Below are 16,841 nucleotides of genomic sequence, written 5' to 3'. Positions count from 1 at the left end.
AAAATCTTATACTGCCTATGATTCGTAACCTTATTGGAAATTTGTAAGTATTAAACATAATAATCTAGCCGCAAAGTACTATGTCTATTCCCTTTAGTTGAAAATTACCTTTGCAATTTAAAAATTATTTTTGTTAAGTAATTGTATTAGTTTCCTGTTGCTGCTATAACAAATCACCACAAACTTGGTGGCTTAAAACAGCAGAAATCTATTCTTTCACAGTTCTGGAGGCCAGAAGTCCAGTATCAGTGGGCCAAAATTTGTGTTTTTAGGATTGTGCTTCCTCTAGAAGCTCTAGGGGAGCATCCATTCCTTGCCTCCTCCAGCTTCCAAGGGCTGCCGGCCTTCTGTGGCTGCATCACTTCAATCTCTGCCTCCGAGGTAATGATGCTTTTTCCCCTTGTGTCTGTGTCAATGCTCCCTCTACCTCTCTGTATAAGGACACTTGTGATGGTATTTTGGACCCACCTGCATAATCCAAGATAATCTCCCTAGCTCAAGATCCTTAATGTGATCATATCTGCAAAGATCCTTTTTCCAAACAAAGTAACATTTCCAGGATTAGGACCTATTTCTTTGGGGACCATTATTCAGCCTACTCTATTAATTTTGATTCTAGAGCTAGAGGAATGATAGCATCTTGAGATAAAACTGAGTTCATCCAGAAATGGAGGTTTTAAAGACCAAGAAGTAAATAAAACCTTCTTTTAAGCATTATTTGAAATTTACTTCCTAGTTTATCACCAATATTTTGGCCCAGGGAGGAAATAATAGATTAAAATCAGTTAGCTACATAAATGTTACAAGAGTTTTGGTAAATTAAAAACAAGTTTGTCAGTAGATAACCGCTACCTAAGTCTGATTACTATATAGAGTTCTTGGTAACTACAGATGGCTCAGAGTAGGAGCTTGCAGTATTTATGAAAGAGGGACTGTGGAAATAAAATATCCTTGGCTTTCATCCAAATAGTTATGCTTTAGGAAGAAAGACATGTTAAAAGTAGACTTTCGAAAAAATTGAAAGCAGGGACTCAGACAGATACTTGTACATGAATGTTCATGGTGGCACAAGTCACAATAGCCAAAGGTGGAAAAAACTCAAGTACCCATCAACTGATAAGTAGTTGAAATATGGTACATACAAACAATGGAATATTATTCAGCTATAAAAAGGAATTAAGCTCCAATACATGCTACAACATGGATGAGAAGGTATCCAGTCATTGCTCCTATCCACAGCTACTTTTATGATCTCTTTATCTTTGACAATTTCACTACAGTAAATCTAGTTGAGTATTTCTTATTACTTACAATGGGATTCTTTGGTCTTCCAGAATCTGTGAATTGATATCTTTCACCAGTTCTAGAAAATTCTCAGCCATATTCTCTTCAAATATTGTCTCTGTCCCATATTCTCTTCTCTTTGAGTTGTGATTAGACATAATAATATAACTTTCTCACTCTGTCCTCCATGGTTTTTTTATAATAGCTTTATGGAAATATAGTTCGTATACCTTAAAATTCACCCTTGTAAAGTATACAATTCAGTGAATTTTAGCATATTCAAAGAGCTGTGCAAATACTACCATTTCTAGTTCCAGAACATTTCATCACCCCCAAAATAAGCCCTGGATCTGCTAGCAGTCTGCTAAGCAGAAGGCAATTTTCCATGCAGTCCTCAAAGGTGGAGCAGTTTACCTCTTGTTCACTCTTCAAGGGTGTAGCCCTTTATCATCCCGGCTTTATATGGGGAGGATTTCCCAGTAGACTACACCCCTTGGGCAGATAGATCCTGGGCTCTGTCTTTTGTACCCCTGTGCCACAGACTAAAAACTAAAGCTTATGGTCACTAGTTTTGATAAATGCTTTCAGGGTCAAAGAAGTTTTAGTGTGCTTCTCTATCTTTTGTCTTCTGTTATGATTTTGCCCTAATATTTCTGTCACTGCCCTGTCAGCTTCCTGTTACTTTTGGAGAAAAATTTCTTTACCATCTTATGTAGCATATTTTCCCAATAGGAAGATCTATCCCAACATCTAGCAAGCCACATTACCAGAAGTGGAGGTCAAATTTTACATAATTTTCCAGGTTGACTTGAAATTATCTGTAATAATTTACGCATCAATTACCAAATGGAACACTGAAAATCTGAGACTACTTAGCAAGAATGAGCATTTTATCCTCTCCCAGTAGGTTATTTATCTTTGTGCATCAGAGCATTAAGTGCTCTATTTCAGATGGTAATCATGAAATTGTACTATTAAACCTTCCATGCAAGAAATCACCTGGAGCAATTATCTGTATCCCTCATTTTATGATACTACAATGTGCCTCCAATTATCCTAAGAGATATTATAAAATTCTCAAACAGAATTAGTATTATTTTTCAAGTAAAAATATAGTAATTTCAATAAGAAGGGTAACATAAAAACATGGCTTTAAAATAAAATTGAAATTGAAAAAGAGTAAGAACCACTGGTTATAGTTACAATGGCTAGTTAATATAACAAAGTAACAATTATCACTTTTGGGCTACTTACTAATATACTTACTTTGCTTTAAGTTGAGTTATTCTTTTCCTATGATATACCAATGCTGTGGGCTCTCCTGCCAAAACTTTAAGTTTTCCATGAAGATGAAATGCAGTTCTCTGGCTTTTCTTTATTGTCTCAATAAAGGCATCGTATTCTTTTTTGATTGAAGTAAGAATGGATTTGTATGCAGTGACATACTCTATTACCTAAAATATGATTTTTTTCTAGAAGACTATGGATCAAAAGACTTGCAAATACAGATTATAGATTTTTTTTAATGAAACATGATGGGCCATTATAAATCTAAAATTTTACAAATTTGAGCTTGCATTCCTATGCAAATACCACTATTAAAGACAGTTAATTGTTACTGAATATATGCTCTTTGTGAATCATTACAATCCTGTGAGCTTAAATATGAGAGAGAGAAAAAAAACCATGTTTTTTGCTCTACTAGGAATTAACACATACATTATATGAGGTCAGATAAAACCAATACCAGATCTAATCATCTCAATTCTGGATCTCTTAAATACCATTACATATGGTCCCTCATTACCTCCAAGTCTAGTCTCTGAAGGACTTCATTCAGACCTTAAAATCCTGGACTCCTTTCTCTTCCCTGTTTTTCTAACCCATCTGCTCCAACTAGCTGATCAATACTCTCAATTCCAAACTGTATTTCTAATCCCAAGATGTCAAGTGCAACTGGAGAAAACCCTTCATACCTTACATTCATGGTTTACAATGGTGTTTAAGTACATAATATCTCTGGAACGATAATGAAAGAGAATGGAAACCTACAGAGAAGGAAAGGAAAACAGAAACTTACAGAGAAGGAAACCTACATAATATCTCTGGATTGTTAATAGAAGAAAACAGAAACCTACAGAGAAGAAAAGGGAAGTAGGGTCTAAGATGAGAAGGACCAGACTTTCCACTGTATACTCTTATTGGTTCTTTTACTTTTCTTTTCTTTTTTTTTTTCCTGGTTAATCTTGTGTAGGCATTACCCATACAAAGAAACAATAATAACTAAGGAGCACTTTAAAGAAGTTAAAAAACAAAAAAAATTAAAAATAATTTATGGTTGCCAAATTCTGCTCACAAGGATTTTGGAAGGTGTCAAGGCATATAAAGAATAGATGTGATCAATCCACAGTTTTCTCTGAAAGATACAATTAGGCTTTCTACCTTTACTATATCTCTAGTCTCTGGTATACCACACTGTTAGCTAGAAAATACCTAGAAAAAATTATCCAGGTAGACATCTGGTCTATCAAGAAATTGTATAAGGAGGGGAGTTCCCTGGTGGTCTAGTGGTTAGGATTCGATGCTTTCACTGCCATGATCTGGGTTCAATCCCTGGTAGAGGAACTGAGATCCCGCAAGCCATGCGGCCAAAAAAAAATGGTATAAGGAGATAATTGCTCAATGCCAAGCACCAGGAAAGGATATCTGAATGGGAGATATTGGTCATCTTTTTGACATGACCATACTACCTAACCACCCAAAGGACTGCCACCCAGCAACTTTCAATAAAATAGAGGTCATTAATCTGTGGTCTTCCAAATTAAATACCCCACGGTTCCTGGCCATCGTCTATTCCACAAGCCTCTATGAGGTGCTGCAACAATTCAAAACAACTCAGATATGTTGATGGATAGAAAACAGACTTGTAGTAACATCATGATCAGCTCCCATATGGTTTTGCTAGAAGAAATAGATTTCAGAACACCCATAGGAATCTTTAAGAATGCACAGAAAATGCATTAAAGTAAAGGAGGGAAACTTGTATGCCAGAGGTAGAACAGTTTTGCTTGGTCTACAAAATATTTTAAAATTTAGGAAATTTCACCCCAAACCCAAATTTTCAGGTTCTCTTGAAAACTGAAAAATCTAACAATGTGGAACCCCCATTCCTTAATGGCAGTAATCAGCTGGAGCTTTAGATTGGATTGTTTTTTCATTTTACCACCGTCCCCATGATTCCTTATTCTGTTAAATCCAGTACACTTAACTCTTTTATATGACCTTCTTGGCCTCTAGGGATTCAAGTTTCAGACTCCGGTATTAAGGTTTCCATTAACTCCCCCCAAAACAGAGCCATCCTTACCAGGTACAGGGATCTGAGGGAGAGGAGGAATGGTATCCATTCCACCTCAGCCCCTACACACGAATATACACTATTTGTACAACACGCTACCAGGATGCAAAAGGCCAGTCACTTTCTGGAGTCCAATTACCTCCATAATTCACCCTTGTCTGTTGAAGCTCACTCTTCCTAGCTTTGGTTTTCTTTGCTTACTAAGTCCTTTGCTTACTAAGTCCTTGGCTCTCTCTGCAACGTACCCTCAACTCTTGTTACACAGCCTCAGGTCCTCCTTGCTTTGATTTAGGCATGGTTCTCTAGGCCAAATCCTCTATCTTTGATTTTAAACAGAATTTGGTATTTGTTCTCTGGTTCTAAGTACTCAGAGATGCAAGCTGACACTTTCATCTTTTACCCAACCAGATCCTTCCGAGAAGGAAGATTAGAGAAGGCAGGCATTAATAGTTTATTAACAATCAAATGTGTTGGAATAACATGAAAATGGAAAGGCAGATTATCTTATTGAGAAGCTAGAATAAAAGTTTCTCTAAGTACCAAATGATTTCTATTTCAGATCCCCTCTCAGTACTGAAGAATAGGATACTTCACAATGTACAAATGTACCATTTATAACTGTACAATGTACAAACAGTCCAAATGGAAATCCTGGGGGGTAGGGAGAAAAGGACTAAAGATACAGAAATTATCTTTTATTTAATCCCATGTCTTTTCTCTAAGAATTAAATTTACCAAAGCTCCTCCAAAATGACGTCACTATAACTATACTAATTTAAAGCAGAGAGCTCTTCATGGAAGAAAACTTCTGACAAGTGTTAGCATTTAGACATGCAAAGATAAGTATGTTACAATTATGATAACTTTCCTTTGCTGATTTCACACAAGTAGAGTCTCAGCATGATTCTTGATATTTATAAAACCTATTCAATACACTACCTTCAGTACCTTTAAATATTCACCTAATACATTCCTTAATGACTAAAACACCAAAACAATTTCATTGATCATAACAACTTATAAAATGAAGCTAATCTGCCAGTGTACCAGTTCCAAAAGACAGATTTTCCAGATGACTTAAAAGGAAGAAAAGATTTTTTCCATTTTATACTTTTATGGATAAGCATCAATTTTCTTAATTCCACTTGTAGGTATATATCACTACTTTGTGTTCACTTTTCCTTAGAGTGAGGCACTATATTTTTATTTAGAGGAGAAATAAGACTCAGTGTGTAACGTTTAAAATTTAAACAAAACACTGAGTTCCTATTTTGCCTATGGCTGTTTTACTCAGAGACCAATAGTTTACAGAAGTCTTCACATAAGTAATAATTTCTTCTAGGTAAGGAGGAAAGAGTGCTGACCTCACTGATTTGACTGTCAGGGCATCTTACGTGGGTAAAAAAAAAAAGTGAGATAAAAAAATGAGGATCGGTGGCCATATTGCAATTGTTGTTAAGGAAAAGCAGGTATTTCTAGAACCTTGAAAAGCAAAATCAAATGTTACATAAAGCCACAGCATTTTCTTACCTCCATATTTCCAACATTCAGTGCAGTTAAACCCCTTGTTTACCATGCCTATCTAGACCTCTAATCTACAAGGAGTCTCAATTTAATATGCTAGATCAAATCTAAACCAAGATTTTAATTATACCACAAACCAACCCAAAACAACAAAGAACTACCAGGTTCATGCTTACAGCCCAATTCCTAACAAATCAGATAATGATTTGAGATGGAAGGTCAAAGTGATATCAGAGGGCACAGCTAGGTTGTTGCTCAAAAACTGATAGCCTGCACTTAAGCAACAATAACTGAAACTCTCATTAACTGTCTAGTAATATAAATCCAGCATTGCATTTTCCCCATTCATCCCTTTCTGACAAATTGGATGAACTTCTCAAAACTGACAAATGGAATGTAGTCAAACAAGCAGTGGTGTTACTAAGGCAGGAATATTAGGTGTCAAGATAGACCATTTCTACTACATAAAAAATCTGTTGTCTTAAAGCATTATGATACCTTATCAAAAACGTTTCGGTATATGATGTAATATTCATCAGCAGGTCCTTCCTCATTACAGCCCACTCTTTCAGTTTCTGTAATTATGTATCTTTGCATTCTTTCCAAAAATTCCTTGTCACTTCTACTAATGATAGGAGGGAGAACTGCATGTTTATTTATTTCTTGGACAGACATATGTCACAGCCTGCACACCTGTTCACCAGAGAAAAGTCTTGACTTGCTTTTGCAACAAAGCCAAAACTTTTATAAGCCTGAAAGAAAAAGACCATCAATTAATCTAAAGCTTAAAATAAATTAAGTCAAATATTGATCTAGGGCTTCCCTGGTGGCGCAGTGGTTGAGAGTCCGCCTGCCGATGCAGGGGACACGGGTTCGTGCCCTGGTCCGGGAAGATCCCACATGCCGCGGAGCGGCTGGGCCCGTGAGCCATGGCTGCTGAGCCTGCGCATCCGGAGACTGTGCTCCAAAACGGGAGAGGCCACAACAGTGAGAGGCCCGTGTACAAAAAAAAAAAAAAAAAAAAAAAAAGACCTAATTTATCTTTATATTGATGAACTGGATAATGAGAAATCAATTATAAGTGAACATAAAGTAGTTCCAACAAAGCAATAATCCATAAATGGATCAACAGTTTTCCTAAATAAGAAATCAATTTTTTTATTCATTCATTCAACCAATATTTACTGAGTGTCTATTAAGTGCCAGGCATTGTTTTATAGCTAGAGATTCAGCATTCCCCATTATCCTTCCCCACCCATATGCACTCCAGTGCATAATACAGTTATAAATAATATAAAGTCCCTGGTTCCTTGATAGCTTACAATCTATTAAGGGAGACAGACTATAAATAATGTAATTTCCGGGAATTCCCTGGCCGTCCAGTGGTTAGGGCTCAGCGCTTTCATTGCCGTGGACCCAGTTCAATCCCAGGTCGGGGAACTAAGATTTTGCAAGCCGAGCAGCGCAGATGGAAAAAAAAAAAAAAAAGTAATTTCAGATAGTAAAAGATAAAAGTCAAAGGAGGAAGGAATGGGTGTGATCACTGGGGAATGGGTGGTCACATCTGAACACCAGTGGCTTCCTATTACCCTTAGGATAAAATCCAAGTTCCTTTCCTTAGTCTATGAATGCCCTATAGGAACCAGGGACTTTTTCTCTGACCAAATCTAGTCTTTTCATGTCCCTGTCCTCCTCATAACCCCCATACGCTCCTATAAACTTGCTCTCTTACCTGAGGGTCTTGCATAATTCTCTCCCCATCCCTGCATTCCCTTCCCACATCCTCACCTCTCCTCCATAAGATACACACAGTACTTCCACTCTCATTTACTTGGCTTTATTTTTCAGATCTCAGCCTATACAGCTCCAGGAAAGCTGCCCTGGATTCCCTTAAATTTGATCAAGTGCCACTGCTATGTTCTCCCATGTACTGTGCACTTCCTCTATCATATTATTACTCAGAATTCTGGTTATATTCTCTACCTCTCTCAGTAGGCTCTAAATTTGATAAGATCAGGAACCAAAATGTTCTCATTCCCCATCTTCCTTCCCCACACATATGCATTCCAGTGCATAATACAGTTTCTAGCAGAGCACATGATGTCACCACCCACCCCACCCCCCAAAAAAAAGAAAGTTGATTATTAATCAGTAATCACTGAGCAATAATCTGGTCTGCTCAGAAGACATGACTTGTGCCCTCAAATCAGAACACAGCTAAAGTGATTGTTTCTCAGCATCTACAAAATGCCACTGAGTTACACAGAACAACTCAGATTACCTTGCACTCACTCATTCAAATTAGACACTTAGGGATACAGAGGAAACAAGTCACAAGGGCTCCTAGACAAGTATTGATTCTAGTTAAATGAACCTCTGCCACAGAGCAGAGAAGGCAGTGTGACCAGTGGGCACAACGGGCTACAAAAGCCCAGAGGGGCACCTCACTAGTCTGTGGGAGAGGGCAGGGAAATATTAGGGAAAACATCTCATGAAACAACATCCAGGACAATGCTTAATCTGTGCTGCATTTATTTATTCAATAAATATTGGGGGGGGGGGTGCTTCCCTGGTGGCGCAGTGGTTGAGACTCCGCCTGCACGGGTTCGTGCCCCAGTCCGGGAAGATCCCACATGCCGTGGAGCAGCTGGGCCCGTGAGCCATGGTCGCTGAGCCTGCGCATCCGGAGCCTGTGCTCCGCAACGAGAGAGGCCACAACAGTGAGAGGCCCGCGTACCGCAAAAAAATATATATATGTTGGGGGGGGGGACCTACTGTGTGTCTGCCGCTATTCTAGGCACTAGAGATATAGTACTAAACAAAACAAAGTCCCTAACTTCCCAGAGGTTACATTCAAGTAATGAGACAGAAGACACAGGAGTAAAAAACAGTATAACAGATGGGGGTAAGTTGTATGGGGAAAAATAAAAGAAGGAAAGGGGTATAGAGAGTAAGAAAGGTGGGAGGGTGCCATTTTACATAAGGCATTAAGTCAGGAAAGAGAATAGCCCTCACTGATAAGGTGACATTTCAGAAACCTGAAAAAAGCAGGTAATGTAGATTCCTGGGAGGAGAGTGGTTGAGGCAGAGAGAGATGCAAGTCCAAAGGCCTCAAGGCAGGATAGCATATCTGCCAGCAAGAAGGCCAGGAAGACTAGAAGAGAATGAGAAAAGGAGAGAAGAAAGATGAGGCCAGAGAGGTAGCTGCCAGATCACGTAGAATATAGGGCCTTAAAGGTAGGAGCACTACCAGCCCATGGGGCACCTTTGTGCAGGTTAGAAAAAGATGCTCCTTTCTCTGGGAAGACGTGGCAAGAGGAACAATGAGCTGAACTGTGGCCTCCAGTCATTCCAGTGTGGGAGTGACAGCCTTGCTTATAGGAACTTAGGCTTAACTCAGAGAGAGATGAAAGCCATTGGAGAGCTGTGGGCAGAAGAATGACAACTGACTTTCATTTTCAAAGAATTGCTCTTGCTGCTCTGTGAAGACAAGAGTCAAAGCCAGAAGAGCTACTGGGAGGCTACTACAATAGTCCAGACAAAAGATAACGGTGGCTTGAATCAGAGTGGTAGCAGAGACGGTGCGAAGTGTTCTGCATATACATTAAAAGTAAAACCAAGAGGTGCTGAGGGATTCGATGTGGGTATGAGAGAACAGTCAAGGATGACCATAAAATTTTTGGCCTCAGCGATTGAAAAGATGAAATTGCCATTTATGAGATGGGAATATCAATTTCATAAGATCAGGAGTTTGGGCCTCCCTATTAGACATGTTGAAGTTCAGGTGAGTCTGAGTGAGAAATAAGTTTATAAGTTATATGCATATAAATGACATTTAAAAGTTATGAAACAGAATGGAAAATGATCTGGGAAATGTCAACAAAGCAGAGGTCCAAGGACTGGGCATTGGGGGCACTCCAAAGTTCAGAGGCCTGGTAGATACAGAGGAAGCAACAAAACAGCCTGGAAAAGAGCATCCAGGGAGATGGAAGAAGAGAGATGGAAGTCGGGTGAAGAAAGTGTTTCAAAGAGGAAAGAAATGATCATCTGTGTCAAATGCCGCTGATAGGTCAAATAAGATTAAATGACCATTGAATTTCACAACACGGAGGTGATCAGTAACTACAAGAGCTATTCCACTGGAATGGTGGAGACAGAAGCCTGATAGGAGTGGGTTCAGTCAATGGAAGGAAAAGAATTAGAGACAATGAGTATAGACAACTCTTTCGAGGAGTTTTTTTTGTAAAGGTGGAGATTAGCCGGCAGAATATGGTAGGAGAGCGTTCCACAGAGAAGAAACGTTTTCTTCAGAAGCGCCAAAGCATGAAAGAGCTTGTCAGGAACTTCAATTAGCTCAGTGATAAGTGAGTAATGGGTTTGGCAGACGAGGCTGTAAGGAAGGCAGAGGCTATCACACTAAGGAATTTGGATTTTATCTTGAAGGTGAAGTAGCATTAATGACATAATCATTTTTACTTTTTATACGTTGGAGGCAAAAGTGAAGGTGGGTTAGAAAAAAACTGGGGACAGAGAAAATTAAGGAACCTGAATTTGGGGATGGAGATGCAGAGAGGAGGGCACAGAGAGATAAAGAGAGAAGACATTAGGAAGGTGCACGCACAGGATTCTGTGGTTGCGCAGCGGCGAAAGGCCAGGGGAAGGGAGTTAACTCGCCCGCCTTGCCAGGACAGCCCCCCACCCATAATCCAAAAACTTCCTCTTAGGACTTTCACCACAACTCCCAACTCCAAACTTGGAAATTCTACAATAAATAAACCTTTCCGCGGGTTTCCTTCCCATGTGGCCTCATTTGAAAATTTGAAAACTCCAGAGATTTTCAACATATTAAACCGTTTCACACTGCGTAGTGACATATAAGACAGAATCTTCCTTAAACTAGGAGAACATCCGGGGTTGAAGGCGGGGAGGGGGTACAGGCCGAGACAAGGACGGACAAGCGGTTTTGAGGATACCACCTATCTTTCAGCTTGCCTGGAGTGGCCACAGGTGTGCCCTTCCCTTGAAGGCCCAGGGGAGCGTCTGGTGGTAGATCGCTGATCATCCGCCCCTCACCGCCTCAGTAAGTGGGTGATGACACTTTCGGTCCCCCACTCTTCCCCAACCTCTTAACCTTCCCTCCTAGTCACTTCCGACCCGTTTCCACCTTCCCCGAAACCATTACTGCGCTTCACCCTTGCTCCCTCCTCACCTTAACCCCTTCCTCCAAATCCCGACGCCAGGGTTAGGCGATAGTAACTAGGGAGCCCAGGGCTGTGGAACTGCATCTTGGGACGAGTAGTCCTAGAGAAAAGAAAGCAGCGGAAAACTACAATTCCCAGAAGACACTTCCATTTCCTCCGTTTTCCTCATGAGGCCCCCTCAACCCCACCCCCTTTTAAAGACCCTCTTAGCCACGTCAACTACGGTGGAAAATTCTTTTAAAGACATTTGTAAGTTGCTTAAATCTGCTATTTCAAGAGCGTTCTGAAAGCTAAAGTGAGAAATAAGCCAGGCTACCGGAAGGAGAAATGAGGTCACGACCTGGTCTGGCACGTGGCTGGACAGCCGCTGCGACAGCACTCAGGCACTTGACGTGGCCGCCTAGGAGGCGGGGCCTCCGCGGGGGCCCCGGGAAAGCCCGTGGGCCGGCACGACGCCCTTCTTTTCGGATCCGCCATCTGCGGTGAGTGTGTACTCTGGGCTGTTCTGCGGCCCGCGGCCTGCCGTCGCACCTCCTCTGTCCCCAACCTCACCGTTTCCTCCTTTTCCTCACCCTCAGGTGGCACCGCCGCCAATATGCAGATTTTCGTGAAGACCCTGACGGGGAAGACCATCACTCTCGAGGTACGGGCCAGGCGGTGGGAGAAGTCGCGGCGTGAAGGAGGGGGACCTGAGGCGGGTTTCGGCACGCGCGCTGCTTTCCGCCTTAGAATACGTTTCCGAACCTGGGTTCTAAAACTTGGCCGTAATAATTGAGCTGGGGATTAGGGCAGGTTTCCGATGCTTAAAGTCCGAATCTGTTGCCTCTGGTGGTTCCCGCCAGGTAGCCGCTGCCGGGGTCGCGAGGCGGGAGGGTAGCGCCCCCCGCAGGTGGGCGCGAGCACGTGTGGCCCGGCCGCCGCCGCCCGGGGCTGGGGGAGGGAGCGTGCGCGCCGGGGAGCCTGTCTCCAGCTGCGTGAGCCAAGGGCTCTACTAGGTAGGTTTCAGCCCCCACCGCCTCGGCTCCCTGATGACCTTCCAACGGAATAGAGCGATTACTCTAGTTCCTGATTGTGTTACCTATACGTTTGCACTTCAAAACTTCTAGGTCGAACCCTCGGATACAATAGAAAACGTAAAGGCCAAGATCCAGGACAAGGAAGGCAAGTTAACATTTTCTGATTCAGAAAAACTAACCTGCAGAGGCCCTGTCAGGCGCTAGACATACCTGCTCTTTGTGGGGTGGGAAGAGGTCAGATTGACAAAAATGCATTTGGAATAACACAGTAGACAGACGTTTATTAGCGTGGAGCCAAGCTGTAGTACTTTTCACGTGTGTGATTTTGGACGTGTTAGTTAATTTACACATGTATACTTATTTGTAAAGTGGTTAACATGTATTAGTATTAAATGAGATAAACCGTTTAAACATTTACAATTACACTTTCCCTGTAGTAAGAACTCACTGATGGATGTTAGTACCATTTATTTGATTCAAGATTATAAATCTTGAGCAGATATGCTTGTTTTGCAGTCACTTAATTTGTTCAACTTGTTTCCCATTAGGAATTCCTCCTGACCAGCAAAGACTGATCTTTGCTGGCAAGCAACTGGAAGATGGACGTACTTTGTCTGACTACAACATTCAAAAGGTTTGTTTGGAGGAAAGCAGCCCTTTAAGTATAATTTATTTTTTTATTTTTGCCTGTGTTGGGTCTTTGTTGTGCTACGTGGGCTTTCTCTAGTTGCGGCGAGAGGGGGCTGCTCTTCGTTGAGATGCGTGGGCTTCTCATTGCGGTGGCTTCTCTTGTTGCGGAGCATGGGCTCTAGGCATACAGGCTTCAGTAGTTGTGGCGTACGGGCTCAGAAATTGTGGCTCGCGGGCTCTAGAGTACAGGCTCAGTAGTTTTGGCCACGCGCTTAGTTGCTCTGCGGCGTGTGGGATCGTCCTGGACCAGGGCTTGAACCCGTGTCCCCTGCATTGGCAGGTGGATTCTTAACCACTGCGCCACCAGGGAAGTCCCTTAAGTATGAATATTTGTATCTTAATTTGGAAATTTTGACTAATACTCAAAAAGTGGGGAGAATAGCATTAGATTAGCAGATTCCCAGGTGATTGATACACCAACATTTGAGAAGTGCTGCTATAGTCTTCTACGTTTTAGATTTTGCATATTGCATCCCATGGTGTAATTTAATGTGTTCCTTAATCTGTTTATGAACTAAGAGTTTACATAGGAATCAGATACCTCTTCTTTTCTGACTCCCCCATGTGTGGGTGTACTTCCTGTCATATCCAGTTAGAATGTGCATGATGCTGGTTGTCCATTCTCCATGGAGCAGTAGCATTAATGTAACCATTTTTAAAGGCTGTTTTGTTCTCTGTTCAATAACAGGAGTCCACTCTTCATCTTGTGTTGAGACTTCGTGGTGGTGCTAAGAAAAGGAAGAAGAAGTCTTACACCACTCCCAAGAAGAACAAGCATAAGAGAAAGAAGGTTAAGTTGGCTGTCCTGAAATACTATAAGGTGAGCCAAATTATTAAAGATAATAATTTATCTCTGGTTTCAAACTCTTTAATATAAAAGTTCGGGGTTTTTTCCTGTTTGGTATTTGAATAAGCTCTATATAATGGGGTTTACCTCTAGGTACTTTATTCCAAACTAAGTTTCTGATTTTGAAGTCAGATCTGGGTTCAGGTCTTAACTCTGTCCACTTCTTGCAAGGCTGGGCTTTAAAAACTCTGAACTTTTTTCTTGTAGTAATTATTGGTGAGAATTTGGGGTGCTTCGGTTTGTAAGTACTAAGAAATATCACTGTTGTGTGATTAAAAGGTTAAATACTTTGAGTCATTTAAGCTAGACTTCATAGTATGTTGTAAGATTATCTTAACAGCAAGTTTATGCTTTTTAGGTGGATGAGAATGGCAAAATCAGTCGCCTTCGTCGGGAGTGCCCTTCAGATGAATGTGGTGCTGGAGTTTTTATGGCCAGCCACTTTGACAGACATTATTGTGGCAAATGTTGTCTGACCTATTGTTTCAACAAACCAGAAGACAAGTGATTGTATATTGGTTAATAAAAGACATGAACTAATGAACTACTGTTTAAATGTTGAGTTTTATTTCAGTGATTTTAAAAGGGGTTTTAAAGATCAAATTGATCGCACTATTTTCTTAGGTAACCTGTACTTAGCAGAATTATGTTGTATTTGATACCAGCTGTCTAGATACAGGTCAGTTCCTTTGTACCTCAGCAGTACTGACTTTTTTTTTTTTTTTTTTTGCTGTACGCGGGCCTCTCACTGTTGTGGCCTCTCCCGTTGTGGAGTACAGGCTCCGGACGCGCAGGCTCAGCGGCCATGGCTCATGGGCCCACCTGCTCCGCAGCTTGTGGGATCTTCCCGGACCGGGGCACAAACCAGTGTCCCCTGCATTGGCAGGTGGACTCTCAACCACTGCACCACCAGGGAAGCCCCCAGTACTGACATTTTTGACTGATAATTTTTGGTTGTAGGGACTTTGCTGTATATCACAGGGTGATGAACAGTATCCCTGGTCTGTACCCACTTGCTGCCAGTAGCACACTACCCCTCCCCACAACCAAAAGTATCCAGACATTGCCAAATGACCCCTAGGGGTGGGGAGGAACCTCCGCCACCCCCAGATTGAGAAACATTGGTTTGTGTGAATTGGTATTATAACCTTGCCTAAAAAGAAGCTACAATGTATTGACACTTGTTTCCTACAAAGGAAGTTTAAAGGCGGCAGAGCTTGCAAGTTACCAGTTAAAAAATTCATCTGCATATGGCTGATTCACTTTGTTTTACAACAGAAGCTAACAGTATTGTGAAGCAATTATACAACAATAAAGATCTGTTTAAAAAAAAAATCACCCAAAGTCCTTTAATGTTGAGTGTGAACTCCTCTTTGGAATTTTAAGTTCTGAGGTTTGCTCATTGGTACTGCTGACACTGAAAAATAATCGTTTCACAGTATTTGACTGGTACCATATTTTATGGAGCGCAGTTCAGGGAGGCTTACTTCTTGATATCAATGAACTAAAGTAAGCACTTGAAGTTTATTAAACTGATTATTAGATTCACTGATACACCAATAATTAACAATTCCCTTTAGCCATATTCTTTCCCTACTCCAGGATTTCTAGTTGGACGCGTCCTTAAATAAGGTTTCCTAATTCTGTAGCATTTTGACAGTTAACACCTGTTAATGCTCGGCAGAACTTTCTGACCAGTAGTGAGTGGTGAATTATTACCTTTAGTAAGACGAAACTAGTTGCTCTGTAATAAAGCAAAACATTTAATTATTTACATTTTTAATACAATTTTAAAATCCTGGATCCCAAGAAGTCTTGGCTAGAACTTCCTTTTCTTCATAACAGACAATATCATCTCCCACTTTAAATTCTATCTTTTCTTCATCCAAACTAAGACCACAATCCATTCCAGTTTTGATGACTGAAATATCATCTTTATGGTGTTTCAGTGAGATTAATGAGCCTTAAAAAAGAGAAAAAAACTTATGGTTCATATAACTCAAATAAGTACCCAACAAGTGCAGTTGTAGTCTGGTGTTAAAAGGAAAAAATTACACTGAAATTCTTACAGATTTTACAGTCCTGTCATGTTAAAAGATGGACAAAATACCAGGGAAACCAAAGAAAAATGAAGTTTGCTATAAACAAGATGTGATTTGTAGCGAAAAGTACTGTCTCCCTTTTCAAAGGTTAACACTTTACAGGGGATGGGGGTTATACTCAGGACTTGAAGAATGAGTTACACCAGGATGAAGACGATGCAGGCACAAGCTTGTTAAGAAAGGATGAAAATACAATGATGTGGATCCAAGTGTAGGAGAGACATGGCTGGAAAGGTAGTTTGGGGCCAATTTTTAGAACCTTAGAAAGATTTGGGGACTAACAATCCTGGGAGAGTCATTAGGACTGGAGGCCAGATATGAGTTAGCAAGAAGTGGCCTGAACTAGGATTATGGGAGTGAAAGATTTCAGTTACCCAGGATCATCAGGTTTTGGTGACTGGATACGGTATTATAGAAAGAGTTTTATGTTGCTTACCCTTCCAAATAACATGTCCATTACGTATTAATTTAAATTTTTTTTGTTTTTCTAACTGTCCCTTTTGGACTCTGCAGCCGGCCACAGGAACTTTTTTCTTCCCTTCTGTTATAGAGAAGGTAGCTAGTATAGAAGCCTCACCTTTAGGAAGAAGAGAACATTAAGTATACAGAAAACAAAAATTCTGAGAAATACATAATTTCTGACATTCGGCAGAGTAACAGTTAAAGGTGTGAGAAAAATTACAAACTCGTGCAAGAAAGTCCTAATTTTCTCTAACTCAACCAACTTTACTTTCCTGGCCAATATTAGAAATAAAAACATTAAAATCCTTGGGTATTCTTGGAAAAGAAAATCAACAAAACTACATGTGCTTACCAAAAGAA

The 16,841-nt window shown here is 40.7% G+C and overlaps 3 protein-coding genes across 17 annotated transcripts in view; 1 reads left to right on the top strand and 2 right to left on the bottom strand.

Annotated features, from left to right (window-relative positions):
* CLHC1 (clathrin heavy chain linker domain containing 1) overlaps positions 1 to 11,506 on the bottom strand; it is a 213,134-nt gene extending 201,628 nt beyond the window's left edge. Inside the window, exons 1-3 of one of the 3 annotated variants that reach the window (XM_067705044.1) lie at positions 11,373 to 11,506; positions 6,662 to 6,915; positions 2,551 to 2,738 (exon numbers count right to left, since the gene is read on the bottom strand). In XM_067705044.1, the coding sequence (XP_067561145.1) occupies positions 2,551 to 2,738; positions 6,662 to 6,838 (365 nt within the window). In that variant the 5' untranslated portion in view covers positions 6,839 to 6,915; positions 11,373 to 11,506. The remainder of the gene's footprint in view (positions 1 to 2,550; positions 2,739 to 6,661; positions 6,916 to 11,372) is intronic. The other 2 variants (XM_067705043.1, XM_067705045.1) reach the window with 2 other exon arrangements.
* Positions 11,507 to 11,762: 256 nt separating this feature from the next.
* Positions 11,763 to 14,461, top strand: RPS27A (ribosomal protein S27a). Its single transcript, XM_067705050.1, has 6 exons — positions 11,763 to 11,846; positions 11,943 to 12,007; positions 12,471 to 12,525; positions 12,929 to 13,014; positions 13,759 to 13,890; positions 14,276 to 14,461. The coding sequence occupies exons 2-6, from the start codon at positions 11,960 to 11,962 to the stop codon at positions 14,423 to 14,425; spliced, it is 471 nt and encodes a 156-aa protein (XP_067561151.1). The 5' UTR covers positions 11,763 to 11,846; positions 11,943 to 11,959; the 3' UTR covers positions 14,426 to 14,461.
* A 1,201-nt stretch (positions 14,462 to 15,662) lies between these two features.
* Positions 15,663 to 16,841, bottom strand: part of MTIF2 (mitochondrial translational initiation factor 2) — a 42,592-nt gene continuing 41,413 nt past the window's right edge. For 12 of the 13 annotated variants that reach the window (XM_067705021.1, XM_067705022.1, XM_067705030.1 and 9 more), the window contains 2 exons: positions 16,456 to 16,596; positions 15,663 to 15,880 (listed from right to left, as the gene is read on the bottom strand). In XM_067705021.1, the coding sequence (XP_067561122.1) occupies positions 15,708 to 15,880; positions 16,456 to 16,596 (314 nt within the window). In that variant the 3' untranslated portion in view covers positions 15,663 to 15,707. The remainder of the gene's footprint in view (positions 15,881 to 16,455; positions 16,597 to 16,841) is intronic. The other variant, XM_067705023.1, reaches the window with a different exon arrangement.

This window comes from Pseudorca crassidens, chromosome 14 (genome assembly GCF_039906515.1).
Source record: "Pseudorca crassidens isolate mPseCra1 chromosome 14, mPseCra1.hap1, whole genome shotgun sequence".
Taxonomy (NCBI): Eukaryota; Metazoa; Chordata; class Mammalia; order Artiodactyla; family Delphinidae; genus Pseudorca; species Pseudorca crassidens.
This window is presented reverse-complemented; position numbering and strand designations above follow the sequence as displayed.